The 18,716-nt window shown below is 54.3% G+C and overlaps 1 protein-coding gene, 1 non-coding gene and 1 pseudogene across 2 annotated transcripts; all 3 read left to right on the forward strand.

Moving 5' to 3' along the window:
* Nucleotides 1-2,117: 2,117 nt before the first annotated feature.
* LOC135276808 (small ribosomal subunit protein uS12-like) lies at nucleotides 2,118-2,688 on the forward strand (annotated as a pseudogene).
* Nucleotides 2,689-4,338: 1,650 nt separating this feature from the next.
* On the forward strand, nucleotides 4,339-13,482 carry EEF2 (eukaryotic translation elongation factor 2). Its single transcript, XM_012435964.3, has 15 exons — nucleotides 4,339-4,443; nucleotides 5,444-5,658; nucleotides 6,563-6,744; nucleotides 6,832-7,043; nucleotides 7,439-7,617; nucleotides 7,885-7,990; nucleotides 8,497-8,610; nucleotides 8,952-9,090; nucleotides 9,236-9,431; nucleotides 9,798-10,056; nucleotides 10,503-10,610; nucleotides 11,464-11,817; nucleotides 12,025-12,207; nucleotides 12,286-12,418; nucleotides 12,797-13,482. The coding sequence occupies exons 1-15, from the start codon at nucleotides 4,441-4,443 to the stop codon at nucleotides 12,988-12,990; spliced, it is 2,577 nt and encodes an 858-aa protein (XP_012291387.1). The 5' UTR covers nucleotides 4,339-4,440; the 3' UTR covers nucleotides 12,991-13,482.
* Nucleotides 7,288-7,353, forward strand: LOC135276871 (small nucleolar RNA SNORD37). The gene has a single exon (XR_010344425.1). It is a non-coding gene; the product is annotated as a small nucleolar RNA SNORD37 (small nucleolar RNA).
* Nucleotides 13,483-18,716: the final 5,234 nt, after the last annotated feature.

Below are 18,716 nucleotides of genomic sequence, written 5' to 3' on the forward strand. Positions count from 1 at the left end.
AGGCCGAGGCGGGCGGATCACCAGGTCAGGAGTTTGAGACCAGCAAGGCCAACATGGTGCAACTCCGCCTCTACTCAAATACAAAAAATTAACCGGGTGTGGTCGCAGTCGACTGTAATTTCAGCTACTCGGGAGGCTGAGGCAGGAAAATCGCTTGAACCTGGAAGGCGGAGGTTGCAGTGAGCAATAAATAGCGCAAGGCTCTGCCTCAAAAAAAAAAAAAAAGCTGTGTCGAGAGGCGTCCACGTGCATTGGCGACTGCCGGTCAGCAGGGGCCGCTGCTGCCGTCTCTGCGTCCTCCTGGCGCCGCAGCAGGCGCATGCGCAGCGGAGCCTCCCTGCAGAGGTGAATTTTATTCTTGGTCCCCACCCTTTAAACCCAGCCCGTATTTATTACTGTACTTATTACAGCTGACCTGGTTGTGGCTGCTTGTGGTACTCCAGGATTCTACCATTCGTGAATATGAGGATAGATCCTTCCCTGCCAACACCTGGCTTCCCCCCTGCAGCTGTGGGGTTGAAAATTTCCGTTTCTCTCTTACGCTGTGTCCTTAATTTTTTAAATTACATGATATTCGAATTTTTCAATAAGCAATCCATGCACACGAGAACAAATTCAACCCTTTTTTATTAAGTTCCGGGATCCATAGCCCCCCCCCCGCCACCTTTTTTTTTTTGAAATGGGATTGTAGTCACCTGCCATGACGTCTGGCTAGTTTTTGTAATTTTAGTAGAGATGGAGTTTCACCATGTTGGCCAGGATGGTCTCGAGCACTTGACCTTGTGATCCTCCCACCGCCTCTCAAAGTGCTGGGGTTATAGGCGTGAGTCACTGCGCTCGGCCTCTTCATTTATTTATTTATTTTTTGAGACAGAGTCTTGCTCTGTTGCCCAGGCTGGAGTGCAGTGGCCTGATCTTGACTCACTGCAACCCGTGCCTCCCCAGGTTAAAGCGATTCTCCTGCCTCGGCCTCCTGACTTGCTGGGATTACAGGCACTCACCACCACATCCGGATAATTTTTGTATTTTAGTAGAGACAAGAGTTTCACTGTGCTGGCCCGGCTGGTCTGGAACCGCTGACCTCGTGATCCGCTCGCCTCGATCTCCCAAAATGCTGAGATTACAGGCGTGATCCACCACACCCAGCCTAACATCTCTCTCTTTTTTTTTTTTTTTTTTGAGACGGAGTTTCGCTTGTTACCCAGGCTGGAGTGCAATGGCACAATCTCGGCTTATCGCAACCTCCGCCTCCTGGGTTCAGGCAATTCTCCTGCCTCAGCCTCCTGCGTGGCTGGGATTACAGGCACACGCCACCATGCCCAGCTAATTTTTTGTATTTTTAGTAGAGACGGGGGTTTCACCATGTTGACCAGGATGGTCTCTATCTCTTGACCTCGTGATCCACCCGCCTCGGCCTCCCAAAGTGCTGGGATTACAGGCGTGAGCCACCGCGCCCGGCAACACCTCTTTTAATGAGAACCTTTGCATTACATCTCTGAAATGTCCCTACTTTGCAAGGAAAAAATGACTGTGAAGCGCCTAATAGGGAACACAACACGTAGTAAGTGCTAAGTGCATTTAAAGATTTTAAAGAATTTTATCAACAAAGCAAAACTAGATTAAAAACTTATCCCAGGCCGGTCGCTGTGGCTGACGCCTGTAATTCTAACACTTTGGGAGGCCAAGGTGGGTGGATCACCTGAGGTCAGGAGTTCAAGACCAGCCTGGCCATCAAGGTGAAACCCCATCTTAAAAAAAAGAAAATTAAAAAAAACAAACAACTCATCCCCAAGGCTGGGCGCGATGGCTCACGCCTGTAAGTTCCACCATTTTGGGAGGCCGTGGGGATCAGAACACAAGGTCAGGAATTCGAGACCAGACTGGCCAACATCGTGAAGTGCCGTCTCTACTAAAAACACAAAAATTAGCTGGGTACGGTGGCGTGCACCTGTAATCCCAGCTACTTGGGAAGCTGAGGCAGGAGAACCGCTTGAATCGGGGAGGTGGAGGTTGTGGTGAGCTGACATTCCGCCACTGCACTCCAGCCTGGCAACAGAGCCAGACTCCGTCTCAAAGAAAAGAAAAGAAAAAAAAAAAAAAGCTCTTTCGCTTAGGCGCGTGACGCCGGCAGGATGGGCAAGTGTCGTGGACTTCGTACTGCTAGGAAGCTCCGTAGCCACTGACGAGACCAGAAGTGGCATGATAAACAGTACAAGAAAGCCCATTTGGGCACAGCCCTGAAGCCCAACCCTCTTGGAGGTGCTTCTCATGCAAAAGGAATCGTGCTAGAAAAAGTAGGAGTTGAAGCCAAGCAGCCAAATTCTGCCATTAGGAAGTGTGTCAGGGTCCCGCTGATCAAGAATGGCAAGAAAATCACAGCCTTTGTACCCAATGATGGTTGCTTGAACTTTATTGAGGAAAACGATGAAGTTCTGGTTGCTGGATTTGGTCGCAAAGGTCATGCTGTTGGTGATATTCTTGGAGTTCACTTTAAGTTGTCAAAGTAGCCAATGTCTCTCTTTTGGCCCTATACAAAGGCAAGAAGGAAAGACCAAGATCATAAATTTTAATGGTGAAAACACTGTAGTAATGAATTTTCATATGCCAAAAAAAAAAAAAAAATCCCCCAAATGGCGCATGCGCTCGACTTGTGACTTAACATTAGACACGTCTGGGACACAGGTTAAGAACCTCTAGCGCTCACATCTGCTCCCTGCCACGCCCTCTGCCTTTCAGAGCTTCAATCCGTTCAGTTTTCCCTTGGGTTAAATGGTGATAGCAAGATCAATCATCGATTAAATGAAAGCCAAGGTTGATGGCGCTTTGTAAAGCAGAGTGCCCGAAGCATTTGCGAGGGGGAGGCATGTTCAGGTTTATTTTAGAGTCCAGCCTGGAATTTGCATTACTTTTTGTGGTCCCACACCTCCCCCTCTCCCAGCCCAGGAAAAACACTGCAGTCGCTCTCCTGTTTCACAAAGTGAGTTTAGGGAAAGATTTACCGCAGAGGGTTCATTTGCACTGTGAGAACATCGTGCAAGAAATACTGAGTGCCTACTATGTACAAAACGTTGGCTGGACTCTTCATAGCGAATAAAGATACTCAATTGAACACCAATTCATTCCCTCCAGCCAAAGATATGAAATACATTCAACTGTTTCTTAGGGTCAGATTAGGACACAAATGCTGAACAGTCTTCCTGCGCCGCCCCCTGGAGAGGAAATGAAATTGAAAATGAAATTGCGCCAGTAAAGCGCTTAGCCGGGTGCCTGGGACATGGTAAAACAGTCCTGAAATAAGTAACTGTTTTATTAATAGCAATGTTAGCTAATTAAAATAGCGTTTATTGAGCGTTGGATATGAGGTACGGTGCTAATTCTTTTAGATGTTTGTTTTACTCTCCCCCAAACAATAGGGTGGTATTGATCACCCTCGATTTACGGACGAGGAAACTGAGGCACAGATAAATCCTAGTAGCTCTTAGAAGAAACACGCAATGTGGTCAACCTAGCAAGGTGTTTTGTTCACTGCTGTATATACAAAACCCCTAACAATGCCTGGTGCGTAGATGCTCGGTATGCATTTGTGGGATCAGTGATTTCGATGCCTGCTTCTTCCTTTTTTTTTTTCGGGACGGAGTTTCGCTCGTTGCCCAGGCTGAAGTGCAACGGCGCGATCTCGTCTCACTGCAACCTCCGCCGCCTCCTGGATTCAAGCGATTCTCCTGCCTCAGCCTCCCGAGTAGCTGGGATTACAGGCGCGCGCTACCGCGCTAGCTAATTTTCCTGTATTTTTAGTAGAGACGGGGGTTTCTGCATGTTGGCCAGGATGGTCTCGAACTTCTGACCTCAGGTGATCCAAACACCTCGCCCTCCGAAAGTGCTGGGATTACCGGCGTGAGCCACCGCGCCCGGCCCCTTATAAAGCTTTAGTGTTTACAGGCAAGGAGTTGCAAAAACAGTAGAGTGGTCGCGAGTGTCCTTTTTCCTTGGTTTCTCCCGGGGGTATCGTCTTACATAACAATGGCCAAACCCGGAAAATGGCTTGGGTATAATCCACAGACTCTCTTCAATAGAAGTGCCGGACATTTTGCAAGCTAATATCGTTGCTATGGTTTTATTCTCAGTTAAAACGGCGCTCTTTGCTTTCTGCACCTGAACACTGCACACCGAGGGCGACCACCGCCCCCGAGACGCCCAGTCTGTGTCCAAGAGCAGTCGCGCCGGCGCCGAAGGGGTCAACAAGAGACCCTCCCCCGTGCGCCTGCGCGGGGACGCTTCGCCCCGCCTCCGCAGAGCAGTCACATGACCCGCCCAACCGGCGTCCGCCTATAAAATGCTGAGTGTTGACGTCAGCGTTCTCTTCCGCCGTCGTCGCCGCCATAGTCGGCGCGACTCGTTTCATTCGGATCTACCTGGAAGAATCCACCGCCATCCGCCACCATGGTGAGTAACCCTGCCTCACTAGTGCTCTGGAACGGCGGCGGGGCCTCTGCGGGGCCGACGCTGCCTAGTCTGGGACGCCAAGGCTGTCCGTGCCTGGAGGAGACGTGGAGGCGGCGGGACCGGAGGAGCCGGGGCTGGGGAAGCGGCCGCCGCCATGTCTGTGTGCCGCGCTGTTCGCCGAGCTCCTTCTCCGCTTCCGGGGACGCCGTAACCTTGCCTGGATGCGACTGGAGCTGGGGTGGTGGCGGGGATGGGGGTGGGGAATGATGATGTGGCAGGCGTTGTAATGGCGGGCACCGCGGTGGAAGCGGGGAGACGGGGAAGCGCCTTATGTAACCTGCGGGCCGCAAGTTTGAGATCGATTTTCTGCCGGAGGACTAGGGGCGGCAGAGAAATGGCGGAACGAGCAAAGCGACGCCTGAAAGGCTCTCCCCTTTCCTCTCCAAATATCCTCTTCCGAGGTCAACCGTCGGCCCTAGGCGCTTGTCCTTCCTGTGACTCCCAAATGTGCAGTCTATTTTTGAGACACGAGGTGTTGGCTTGTGCTTTAGGGCCGTTCAGGCTCCCCGTTATCTCCTGGGGTGGGTGGTCTTGTCTGATCCTCCTTGCTGAGGGGTGACCTGGCATCTTATAATGAAGCTTTTTTTTCGGGGAAGCCTGGGTGGCCTGGTGACAACCAGGAGGGAGGGGACTTTGGGAGCAGGTCCATCTCCTTAGTGTCGTGCTTGGTACCAAGGAAATGTGTTGCCACCCGGTTTTATTCCCAAGGAGTTTTATTTCTGGGTTGTCAATCCTGAATAACCCCTATTAACGGTGGTTTTTTGGAGATTGCGTGGTGATTCTTAAGGGGTGTTAGGCTGGCACGATTGGATGGCCTTGGGGCACCCTAGCAACAACCTCCTCCGGCCTTGGGCCTGGTGTTTCCTTTGGACTGAATACTCCATGCCAAGCTATGTTCCTGGAAATAGGGAGCTTGTCTGAGCCTCCCCTCCTTGCCCAGGTGAACTTCACGGTAGACCAGATCCGCGCCATCATGGACAAGAAGGCCAACATCCGCAACATGTCTGTCATCGCCCACGTGGACCATGGCAAGTCCACACTGACAGACTCACTGGTGTGCAAGGCTGGCATCATCGCCTCTGCCCGGGCCGGGGAGACACGCTTCACTGACACCCGGAAGGACGAGCAGGAGCGTTGCATCACCATCAAGTCAACGTGAGCTCCCCGTGCCCTCTGCACCCTGGCAGGGAGGTGCTGGCCTGGCAGCTGGAGGCCACTGGGCCAGGGTGGGACGGGGAAGACTAGACAATGTCTGTTTCTCTTGTTTTTTTAATTTTTGGGAAGAATGAGTGAGGTTCAGTCTAGCAAGATAGGTTGGAGAGGCACAGGGATGGGGGTACTGGGAGCTGGAGGGGTGTCTTGAGGAGGGGGCTTAACTCAGTGGTCTCCCTCCCTGGGGAACTTTTCTCCACTCCTGAAATATCTGGAGAGTTTTGCTGTCACAACTGGGAGAGGAGGGTGTTCCTGTCGCTAGGGCTGCTGGGAAACTCCTGTCTGTCACACTTGGAAGGGGAGGGCTTTCCTGGCACGAGGAATGCTGGGAAACTCCTGTGTTGCACAGGACAGCATTCATTTCATGACAGTTTCTGACCCCTGATGTGAGTAGGGTGAGTCTGAAAGGTGAGAGCAGAGCTCAATGATCCCAGCTTCTTCGTGTTCTGGGTTGGTGCCAGTGTGAGGGTTTTTGGCTTAAGCTTTTCATTTCTGCTGGAGGTGGGAGAGAAATGAGGAGGGAAGGGTTGGAGTCTCTGGAGGCTTTGGCTGTCTAGCTGGGTCTTTCATTTGTTACTTTGAGTTGGGTGGATTAATCTTGGGGGAACGAAGTGGGCTCGGAGGGGGGTCTGGACAGGAGAGCTCTGGCTCTGTGGAGCTGGTACCAGGAGTTCCCTGTCTTGGGGAGAGGGGACTGCAGAGGCACAGGACAAGGGTGGGTTGATTCTTGTGGGAGCCTCTCCAGGGATGAGTCATGGAGGGAGGAGCAGCCTGGCTTCTGACATCATCCCAGCCTCCCTGGGCTAGGTGTGGCTCCTGTCCCCCGACCGGTCCCTCCCTCCCTCAGTGCCATCTCCCTCTTCTACGAGCTCTCGGAGAACGACTTGAACTTCATCAAGCAAAGCAAGGATGGTGCTGGATTCCTCATCAACCTCATCGACTCCCCCGGGCACGTGGACTTCTCCTCGGAGGTGACTGCTGCCCTCCGAGTCACTGATGGCGCCTTGGTGGTGGTGGACTGCGTGTCAGGTAAGCATCGAGTCCTGAGGCAAGGCCCAGAACCCGGTGCTGTCCTAGCTTGAGGATGACAGCGCGCCCGGTACCCTGCGTCCCCAGGCGTGTGCGTGCAGACTGAGACGGTGCTGCGGCAGGCCATTGCTGAGCGTATCAAGCCCGTGCTGATGATGAACAAGATGGATCGTGCCCTGCTGGAGCTGCAGCTGGAGCCCGAGGAGCTCTACCAGACCTTCCAGCGCATCGTGGAGAACGTGAACGTCATCATCTCCACCTATGGCGAGGGCGAGAGTGGCCCCATGGGCAACATAATGGTATGGCCTTCCCTGGCTGGGTGGCGTGCTTCTACAGTGGGGTTCTCAGGAGCTGTTGGGGGACACAGTTGACTTGAGAGGAGCAGAAGTGTGTTATTGGCAGGATTAATGGGGTGACAGAGGAGGGGGCTGGCATGTTCTCAACCGACTTGACTAACCCTTGACCTTTGGGCATCCAGAGGAGATGGGCTCAGGGAACGACGCCCCTGGGTGGTGGAGGGACTGCAGGCGGCGCTGGTCCTTTGTTCGTGATGACTGACCATTTCTTCACTTTGACCTGATGTCTACTGAAGAAATCCAGTGTCTGAGACTTGCACCCCTGGTGCTCGGCCTGCAACTGCAGGCTCTGCCCAGGGGCCCTGCTCATTGCTGTTTCCTGCTTCTCACGCTTTCAGATCGATCCTGTCCTTGGTACTGTGGGCTTCGGGTCTGGCCTCCACGGGTGGGCCTTCACCCTGAAGCAGTTTGCCGAGATGTATGTGGCCAAGTTTGCTGCCAAGGGGGAGGGCCAGCTGGGGCCTGCCGAGCGGGCCAAGAAAGTCGAGGACATGATGAAGAAGCTGTGGGGTGACAGGTGAGCCGCACTGGATATGCTGGGGAGTTCTGACACCTGAGGGGAGTGGCAGTGACGCAGGGTTATGGTGCGGTATTCACAGCACGGCTGGTGCCCACCAGTCACTCTGCAGAGCCCTGCCCAAGATGCAGGGGTGCAGAGTGGTGTTCACAGCGCAGCTCAAGCCCATCTGTTGCCCCGCAGAGTCCTGCCCAAGCATGTCCCCTTGCCAGCCCCTGTCACCCACGGGCAGCCCTGACTTGTTTTGGTCTGGCCTCTGCCCGCCAGGTACTTTGACCCTGCCACCGGCAAGTTCAGCAAGTCCGCCAGCAGCCCTGATGGGAAGAAGCTGCCTCGCACCTTCTGCCAGCTGATCCTGGACCCCATCTTCAAGGTAGGCGGGAGAGCTGCACCAGCACCCTGCGCTGTGTGCCAGTGGGACTATTGGCGCTTGGACCTGGGGGCTCCTCCGCTTCCCTGTCAGCTAACTGGGCCCATCTCCCCGTGGGGTAGGTGTGAGACAGGAGGAGGCACAGCTCCTAACTGAGGTGGAGTCAGGGTTCTTCTCCCAAGATCTGGACTGCAAGGCCAGAGCCTTGGGACTGCCCATATTTGGCGGGGGTGGATAACCGGGGGCTTTGGTTACAGGTGACCATTCAGTGATTAAGTTAGGGCTTGTGCGCTTGTCTAGAAGTCAGAATGGGCTTTTCTCCTCTGCTCTACCGTGACGTCTCCTCCAGGACCTGATCTGCTCAGCTGGCTGGGCCCCTGGTGGGCAATCCACACCTGCTCCCTCTCCTGCATTGCCCTCGCGATGGCCCAGGTCTCTTGAGGAAGCAGCACCAGGCGTCCTCGTGCTGTTCCCAAACATGCTTTCTTCTCTCTGGGTGGTGAATTTAGGTGTTTGACGCGATCATGAATTTCAAGAAGGAGGAGACGGCAAAACTGATAGAGAAGCTGGATATCAAGCTGGATAGTGAGGACAAGGACAAGGAAGGCAAACCCCTGCTGAAGGTGCGGCCTGGGCTTGGCCCTCGGGATGGGGGCACTGCACGCTGCGTCCTCTTGGTGCTCTGACCGCACAGGCCTGGAGGCTGAGGTCCTCAGCTGGGGAGGCAGGGATAGCGGCTGCCCCTTTAGGCTCCGGGTGCTGCTGAAGTCACATTCCAGCAGCCAGCCCCATCTGGGAAAAGTGTGGGTGAGGGTCTTGGCAGGTGTGTGCCTGGCCTCTGCTGCCTTCCAGCAGGGGACGTGCTTTGTGAGAGAAGGTGACTCCTGACTTTGGCTTCCTTGGCTTGTGCATGGGGCTTCCCTGGGCTCCCCAGGTGTCTCATGCGCCGCCCTCTGCCTTGCAGGCTGTGATGCGCCGCTGGCTGCCCGCCGGAGACGCCTTGTTGCAGATGATCACCATACACCTGCCCTCCCCTGTGACAGCCCAGAAGTACCGCTGTGAGCTCCTGTACGAGGGGCCCCCGGACGACGAGGCTGCCATGGGTATGTGGTCCTGGGGGCCAGGCCTGAGCTGCAACTTGAGGCTGTGGCTGGAAGACTTGCCATTGCCAAGGTTGCGTGGGCTGCAGAGTTCTGAAAGGATGAGCCAAGCTGGAATGAACCTTGTGGGTTTTCTCTGTTCCCTCAGGCATTAAAAGCTGTGACCCCAAAGGCCCCCTTATGATGTATATTTCCAAAATGGTGCCAACCTCCGACAAAGGTCGGTTCTACGCCTTTGGACGCGTCTTCTCGGGGCTGGTCTCCACTGGCCTGAAGGTCAGGATCATGGGACCGAACTATACCCCTGGGAAGAAGGAGGACCTCTACCTGAAGCCAATCCAGAGGTGAGCAGCTGGGTCATGGCCAGTGAGGAGCATGGAGGGAGTGTAGGGTGACACTTGTGCCAGCCATGGCTTTTGTCATCATGGCCTAATTGAGGGAGTCCCTGGAGACGCCACAAGCCCCAGGGCACAGCAAACCGTAGCTCATCTGTGTCCCTGGCCTCCAAGTTGGTAGCAGCAGTCTTGTTCCATACCCAGGGAGAGGGCGGTAACTCCAAAGAGGGTGTGTCTCCTGGCAGCCCCCACGCAGCAGCCGGGGCCTTGTGGAAGCCACCTGCCTGCCTTGGGACCAGGCAGGAAGGCCGCCAACTCTGGGAGGGACCCGCCCTGGATCTAGAGGATCCAGCAGAACCATGACCTTCTTTCCAGAACAATCCTGATGATGGGCCGCTACGTGGAGCCCATCGAGGATGTGCCTTGTGGGAACATTGTGGGCCTGGTGGGTGTGGACCAGTTCCTGGTGAAGACGGGCACCATCACCACCTTCGAGCATGCCCACAACATGCGTGTGATGAAGTTCAGTGTCAGCCCTGTCGTCAGGGTGGCCGTGGAGGCCAAGAACCCGGCTGACCTGCCCAAGCTGGTGGAGGGTCTGAAGAGGCTGGCCAAGTCCGACCCCATGGTGCAGGTGGGCACAGAGTGCACCCGCTGTGGGTAGACATCCTGGGGGAGACGGCTTGGGGCCTCATCTGTGGCTGCGTGGATTGCTGTGGTTTTAAGATTGAAAGGAGGGATTCCCAGCTATGCAGAAAACCCCTGCTTGCATGGGGATCATGCCTTGAAGGTGGAAGTCCTATGAATGGGGACTCCTGCCCAGGCGGCCGCCACCCTCTCCTAGTCTGCTCTGCGCATGTGCACTGTAGCTTGTGGTCTTACATTTCCTCAGTTCATGCTGCTGAGAAGCAGCACGAAGCGTCTGTGGGCTTCATGCTGCCTCAGGTGGTCCCAGGATCCCGGCACCTTCCTCTGAAATCTTGTCCTGGTAGAGTCCAGCTTCTCCCCAGCTAAAGGGAACCGGGGAGCCTGTTCCCAGCCCCGCCTCCCCGCGCTGGTGCTGACGCGTGTCCCTTTCAGTGCATCATTGAGGAGTCGGGAGAGCACATCATTGCGGGTGCCGGCGAGCTGCACCTGGAGATCTGCCTCAAGGACCTGGAAGAGGACCATGCCTGCATCCCCATCAAGGTGAGCTGCGAGCATCAGTGATCAGCTGTCCCCCATGCCCCTAAGGCTGAGACAGTCTGTTTACACTGCGTTCTGGGCACTCAATCCCGCCCTCAGCTTTAAAGCTGAGCTGGGCTCTGCACAGGCTCCTAGACTTGACACTGGCCTTGGTCTTGTCTTAGTTCTTCACTAGGGTCTTCTACAGACACTTGGGACTGTTTATTTTCTTCTTCTTTTGAGATGGTGTCTTGCTCCTGTCCTGGAGGCTGGAGTGCAGTGGCGCCATTTCTGTTCACTGCAATCTCCTCCCGGCTTCAAGCGATTCTCCTGCCTCACTCTCCCAAGTAGCTGAGAGTACAGGTGCCTGCCACCACGCTCAGCTGATTTTTGTATATTTAGTGGAGGCTGGGTGTCACCATGTTAGCTAGGCTAGTCCTGAACGCCTGACTTCATGATCCACCTGCCTTAGTCTTCCCAAACTGCTGGGATTACAGGCATGAGCCACCATGCCCAGCCAGCGGGACTGATTGTGAGTTCCTCACAGACAGCTCATCCCACTGGCTTCTGTCCACAAACAAATGCTAAGTGGGGTCGGGCCAGGCCTGCTCCAGACCTTGTTTCTCACCCATGAATGCTTAGAATTGCGCAAGCCCGTGGTTTTCTGTGCCGGAGAGCTCAGTGGAGCCCTGCTCCTTGTCCTGGATGGTGGTGAGATATGCTTGCCGGTGCAACACTGACTCCTTGATTCTGACTGGAGTGCTTCTGCCAGGCTGTATTAAGTCCGCCTCTCTGAGAAAATCTTTTAAGGATGCCTCTGCGTGTTAAGTTCCCGCTTCCTCCAGGCAGGTGTGTGACCTTCCTCTTCTTTCTGCAGAAATCTGACCCTGTTGTCTCGTACCGTGAGACGGTCAGTGAAGAGTCCAACGTGCTCTGCCTCTCCAAGTCCCCCAACAAGCACAACCGGCTATACATGAAGGCGCGGCCCTTCCCCGATGGCCTGGCTGAGGACATCGACAAAGGCGAGGTGTCTGCCCGCCAGGAGCTCAAGCAGCGGGCGCGCTACCTGGCCGAGAAGTACGAGTGGGATGTGGCCGAGGCCCGCAAGATCTGGTGCTTTGGGCCCGATGGCACTGGCCCCAACATCCTCACCGATATCACCAAGGGTGTGCAGTACCTCAACGAGATCAAGGACAGTGTGGTGGCCGGCTTCCAGTGGGCCACCAAGGAGGTGAGGCACAGCTCACCATGGTCAGACCACACCCACACTTCCAGCCTCTAGAAGGGACCTCATGGTCCTGCCTTCTGGGACAAGGGACCCTACTGGGGCTGAGGTGGGCAAGGCCAGTCCCCTCAGTGGAGACCTGCAGGGCTTGGCACGGGGAGGGCAACAGCCAGGGTGCATTCGGCCCTTGACGGCAGCTCTCCCCTTGCCCAGGGCGCACTGTGTGAGGAGAACATGCGGGGCGTGCGCTTCGACGTCCACGACGTGACCCTGCATGCCGACGCCATCCACCGTGGGGGTGGTCAGATCATCCCCACGGCGCGGCGCTGCCTCTACGCCAGTGTGCTGACCGCCCAGCCGCGCCTTATGGAGCCCATCTACTTGGTGGAGATCCAGGTGAGGCCCCCCACCCGCCTCTGACCCTGCCCCTGTCCTGCCCGGCGGCCACTGACAGTACCTCTTCCATTCCGGCAGTGCCCAGAGCAGGTGGTTGGTGGCATCTATGGAGTGTTGAACAGGAAGCGGGGCCACGTGTTCGAGGAGTCTCAGGTGGCCGGTACCCCCATGTTTGTCGTCAAGGCATACCTGCCCGTCAATGAGTCCTTTGGTGAGTTCCCGCCTGGCGTGACCCACAGAGCCCAGCAAGCAAGGGAGGTGGGACAGAGGCCCAGTTAAGCTGAGCAGGGTGTTAAAGGAGGTGGACTGATGGGGCATGTGACCCCCAAATCACTAAATTAACCCGGGAGGGCTCTCATCTTCAGGGTGAGAAAGACTCTGGGCCAGCAGAGTAGCCGAGCTGTCACACAGGGTTGTCCAGAATGAGCAGGGGCATGAGTCCCAGGAGTGGCCTTTGAGCAGGCCCTTGGTGAAGTGCTGGGCACCAGGCTGAGTGTGTGGTCTGCAGGGTGACTCTGGCTGAGGAAGTAGTTTCTCCCGCCCTGCCACCTTCCTGGCGGCCCAGTGAGCCTCTTGCTTCCCTCTGCAGGCTTCACCGCCGACCTGAGGTCTAACACGGGCGGTCAGGCCTTCCCCCAGTGCGTGTTCGACCACTGGCAGATCCTGCCCGGAGACCCCTTCGACAACACCAGCCGCCCCAGTCAGGTGGTGGCGGAGACCCGAAAGCGCAAGGGCCTGAAGGAAGGCATCCCAGCCCTGGACAACTTCCTGGACAAATTGTAGGCGGCACCTCCTGCAGCATCTGCCACCCCGGGGACTCACGGCACCTACAGCACCACGTCCTCACATTCTCAGACGACACCTGGAGACTGTCCCGACACAGCGACGCTCCCCTGAGAGGTTTCTGGGGCCCGCTGTGTGCCATCGCTCAACCTCAACACTTGATGCCGTTTCTTTCAATATTTATTTCCAGAGTCCAGAGGAAGCAGACACACCCTCTTTGCAGGGACTTACTGGGCCTGTGGGGGAGGGGGAGGTGGGATGGGACACCCAACACTTTCCATTTCTTCAGAGGGAAACTCAGATGTCCAAACAAATTTAGCAAAGGCATTAAGAGGTTTATTTGGGTAATTGGCCCATTGCGGCTTTTGCCCCAGAAAGGGGAAAGGAACAAGCGGATAATTTCTAGCAGGCAGGAAGTCCTGTGCGGCGTCACCATGAGCACCTGCAGCTTGTACTAGTGCCATTGGAATAATAAATTTGATATGGTGGTGACTCCATGCTGGGTCTTTCTCACACCGTCTTCACAGGCGAGCAGGGCTGCCCCGTACTGGGTTCACCAGAACCTGGAAGGGGACCCGGGCCCTAGTTAGGTGCAGCCTGGGGCTGCCTCTGTCAGAACGTTCTAGAATGGTGAGAATGTCCTACTCCTGTGTCGTTCAGACAAGCAGCTGCCAGCTGTGTGGATCTACTGCACACTTGAAGTAGGGTCAGTGTGGCAAAGAACTAAATTACAATGTCACTTTGCGTTTCTGTGGCCTTGTGGAACGTGGAGCTCCGGATGGATCTGGCAGGCTTCAGTGACCCTCCGACTTGCTCATGAGCTCACAAGTTCTCTGCCATCAGATTTTCTGTCCTGACGAGCTTGCTAGAAACCCATTTGCTTGCTTTTAAACTTTTTTTTGAGACGGAGTCTTGCTTTGTCACCCAGGCTGGAGTGCGATGTGTGTGCAGTCTCCACCACCTGGGTTCAAGCAATTCTACCTCAGTCAGCCGCCTTAGTAGCTGGGATTACAGGCACCATCTGCCATGCCCAGCTAACTTTAGTATTTTGAGTAGAGATGAGGTTTCACCATATTGGCCAGGCTGGTGTCGAACTCAACCTTGTGATCCGCCTGCCTCAGCCTCCCAAAGTGCTTGAATTAACAGGAGTGAGCCACCTCACCTAGCTGAGCTCACAAGTTGTGTTCATCATCAGGTTTCACTGTGGTCACCCTAGTCCTGACGCTCTGGAAACCCATCAGGTTTTTTTTTTTCTTATTTTTTTGAGACAGTCTTACTCTATTGTCCAGGCTAGAGTGCTGTGGTGCAGTCTCAGCTCACTGCAACCTCCACCTCACTGAAATGATTCTTCTGTCTCAGCCTCCTGAGTAGCTGGGACCACAGGCACCTGCCACCACACCCTGCTAATTTTGGTATTTTTAGTAGAGACAGTTTCACCTCATTGACCAGGCTGGTTTCTACTCTGACCTTGTGATTCACCCGCCTAAGCCTCCCAAAGTGCTAGGATCACAGGCGTGAGCCACCACGGCCTGCCTTTTTAACATTTTTTTAGAGGGAAGGTCTTGCTGTCTTCCAGGCTGGGGTGCAGTAGTGCCACCAGCTCACTTGCACCCTCTACCTCCCGGACTCAAGCAGTCCTCCTGCTTCAGCCTGCTGAGTAGCTGGGACTATAGGCATGTACCACCTTTCCCAGCTAATTTTGAGAGGGCATTTTGCTTTGGCCATGCTGGTGTTGAACTGACCAAGTGATCTGTCCACCTCAGCCTCCCAAAGTTCAATGAATTACAGGTGTGAGCCACTGTTCCTGCCTAATTTTACTTTTTGTAGCGATGAGGTCTGACTTGTCCAGGCTGGTCTGCGTCTCCTGGGCTCAAGCGATTCTCCTGCCTCAGCCTCTGAAAATGCTGGGATTTCATGTGTGAGCCACGACACCCAGCCTCATTTGTTTTCTAAGTGGTGCCTAAACGTAAGTAGGCCCAATCTCGTCAGTGCTAGTAAGAGGAAGGTCAACATCGTTTTTCACCTTTTTCTTTGTCCTCAGGATGGCAGGTAGGGACTATGGAGTAGTGCTGTGGGATCCTGGCAAGAGGTGGGGTCCACTCTGGCCCTGCACTGCCAAGGCTAAGCTTCAGTTAAGGCCTTGCCCACATACGGGTGTGCCTGAGGTTTGGCATGGCTGTCACAGTTGAACTGGGGCTGTAACTGCTGTTTCCCAGTAGCAAGGGGTAACTTGGATTACTCTTGTTTGAGGGTGAGTCTCATTCTGTCGCCCAGGCTGGGGTGCAGTGGCGTGATCTCGACTCGCTGCAACCTCCCCCTCCCAGGTTCAAGGGTTCAAGTGACTCTTGTGCTTCATCTTTCTGAGAAACTGGGATTACAGGTGCCAGTCACCCTGTCTGGCTAATTTTTGTATTTTTAGGTGAGCCCGTTTCACCATGTTGGCCAGGCTGGTCTTGAACTCATGACGTCAAGAGATCCGCCTACCTTGGTTACAGGGTTTAGGCACCGCATTAGGCCCTACTGTTTTTTTGTTTTTTTGTTCGTTTGTTTTTGAGGAGTCCTGCTCTGTTGCCAGGTTGGAGAGCAGTGGAACGATCTTGGCTTACTGCAACCTCTGCCTCCCGGGTTCAAGCGGTTCTCCTGCCTCAACCGCCCAAGTAGCTGAGACTACAGGCTCGTGTCACCATGCCTGGCTAATGTTTATATTTTTAGTAGAGACAGGGTTTCGCCGTGTTGGCCAGGCTGGTCTTGAACTTTTGACGTCAGGTGATCTGCCTGCCTCAGCCGCCCGAAGTGCTGGGATTACAGGCATGAGGCACCGCACCTGGCCTAAGCTGTCTTTTTCAGCTGAGCGGGTTCCTCCATTTGGGGGGCCATAAAATCAGATGAGCCAATTAACAGATCTGGGTGGGACCCAGTGATCAAGTGCAGGGTCTGCAAAATACCTCTAAGCCCTGAACTTAGGAGCCCTTCCGAGAGGATCACAATCTTTTTTTTTTTTTTTTTGGAGACAGAGTCTTGCTCTGTCACCAGGTGCCAGGCTGGAGTGCAGTGGTGCGAACTCGGCTCACTGCCACCTCCGCCTCCCGAGTTCAAGCAATTCTCCTGCCTCAGCCTCCCAAGTAGCTGGGACTACAGGTGCACACCACCACGTCCAGCTAATTTTTGTATTTTTAGTAGAGATGGGATTTCACCATGTTGACCAGGATGGTCTCGATCTCATGACCTTGTGATCCGCCCACCTCAGCCTCCCAAAGTGCTGGGATTACAGGAGTGAGCCACCGTGCCTGGCCTTTTCTTTTTTTTTTTTTTTTTTTTGAGACAGTTTTGCTCCTATATCCCAGGCTGGAGTGCAATGGCATGATCTCGGCTCACCACAACCTCTGCCTCCCAGGTTCAAGCAGTTGTCCTGCCTTAGCCTCCTGAGTAGCTGGAATTACAGTCGCCCCCGTACCACACTTGTCTAATTTTTTTGTATTTTTAGTAGAGACAGGGTTTCTCCATGTTGGTCAGACTGGTCTTGGACTCCTGACCTCAGGTGATCCGCCCACCTCGGCCTTCCAAAGTGCTGGGATTACAGGTGTGAGCCACCGTGCCCGGTCTGAGGGTCAGAATTTTGTAGCCTCCAGCTGTGTGACTCCTAAACCATAATTTCTAATTTGTGGCTGATGTGTTAGTCCTACAGTCTAGTCCTCATTCAAGAGTCTAGTCCCCAGCCAGCCCTTTTTGGTAAAGGGCTGTTATCTTTTTTTGTTTGTTTTAGATGAAATCTCTTGTCTCCCAGACTGGAGTGCAGTGGCTCGATTTCAGCTAATGGCAACCTCCGCCTCCCAGGTTCAAGCGATTTTCTCCTCCTGAGTAGCTGGGATTACAGGCGCCTGCCCACCACACCTGGCTAATTTTTGTATTTTGAGTAGAGGACAGAGTTTCACCATGTTGGCCAGGCTGGTCTCAAACTCCTGACCTCAGGCGATCTGCCCACCTTGGCCTCCCAAAGTGTTGGGATTACAGGCATGAGCCACCATGCCTGGCCAACCCATTGTGTGTTGAAATGTAAATTAAAAAATAAATAAAAAATGCATTTAGTACCTGGGTCAGGTAGCCTTGACTTCTAGGGCTCAGGTGATCCTTCCACCTCAGCCTCCTAAAGTGCTGGGATTGTTGTCTTCCCGAAATGTTGAACTTTTAAGAGAAGTAATAATTCGTATTTATTCATCTCTGAGATGGAGTCTTGCTCTGTCACCCAGCTGGAGTGCAGTAGTGTGATTTTAGCCTGGCTAATTTTTTGTACTTTAGTAGAGGAGGTGTTTCACCATGTTGGCCAGGATAGTCTTGATCTCCTGACCTCATGATTGGCCCTCCTTGGCCTTCCAAAGTGCTGGGACTACAGGCATGAGCCACTGCGCCAGCCATAATTCTTATTACTGATGAGTTACACTTCATGGATTTATATTATTTTAAGCTGTTACGTGGACTTGGTAACAGTGGGGGTGAAGGTTCACTTGGCAAGGGGATGCCCAGGAGCATGCCCTGGGTTCGTTTGCAGATGGAGTAGAGTGATTCATCATTGATCACATTACTTAAGTGGTGGTGAATGAGGAGGGCATCTGGAGTTACAACAGGATCTGTGAAGATGTCATCGAGGGTCGGACGGAGTGGCTCGCACCTGTAATCCCAGCACTTTGGGAGGCAGTGGTGGGTGGATCACTTGAGGCCAGTTTAGGACCAGTCTGGGCAACATAGTGAGACCCCCTCCTCTACCAAAAATTAAAAAATCAGCCAGGCGTGGTGGCACACGCCTGTAATGCCAGCTGCTCTGGAGGCTGAGGTGGAGGATCGCCTGAGCACAGGAGGTCTCGGCTGCAGTGAGCCAAGATCGCATCACTGCACTCCAGCCTGAGCCTCACTGCACTCCAGACTCTGTCTCAAAATAAATAAATAAATAATACATAGGGTCTTTTGTCTGATGGTGGCAGTCTGATCTGTGGTGGTTGAACGTTGGCTTTGGGTTTATGCCTACCTGGCCGTGAATCTCAGCTCTGCGCTTTGCTAGCTTACGTGACCGTGGGTGGGTTACTTAGTGTCTCTGAGTCTGTTTTTTCACTTGTAGAATGGGGGAAATAATATATGTTAGCTCCCAGTGTTGTCAGTTGGCACATACTAAGTCTCAATCAAGTGCTCGCTGTTTTATCCTCAATTTTGAGACGAACAGGACCCTGTGAATGACAACCCTGGAATGACCTTATTTGCATTTTAAGTATTTAGAATGGGGATAACAGTTTTCAGAGGATGAAACTGCCACATAGGGATTAAAGCAGTCCCAGGGTCCACCCCAAGAGCTGCCATGAGCCCTCAGCCACAGGTGAGCCATCCATTCTCGCATCCGGTGCTCCAGAAAGGCAGGAAGCGGGATGCAGGGCTTCAGCCTCGCTTCTCGCAGCTTCAGCACCAGGGTCAGAGGAGAGGCGGGCGTGGAGTCCGGAAGTCGGCCTTTTTTCCGTCCGCTTGACTAGCGTCCCCTACAGCCAATCAAATCGGGGACGTAGGTCGCTAAGCCAATGGCGAAGCCGCATCCGGGTGCAGGAGCCGAAAAGGCAGCTGGGGGTGGGGCGTCTTGGTGCGGCACGATCGGCGGGCGGGCTGGCCAATAGGCGGCGGGATCTGCTTCACAGGGGCGGGCACTGGCGGGCACGGTGACGCCGGCGCAGGCGCGTCGCGGCGCTAGG

The sequence above is a fragment of the Aotus nancymaae genome, unplaced genomic scaffold (genome assembly GCF_030222135.1).
Source record: "Aotus nancymaae isolate 86718 unplaced genomic scaffold, 86718_ANA_hifiasm-v0.15.2.pri h1tg000028l, whole genome shotgun sequence".
Classification (NCBI taxonomy): Eukaryota; Metazoa; Chordata; class Mammalia; order Primates; family Aotidae; genus Aotus; species Aotus nancymaae.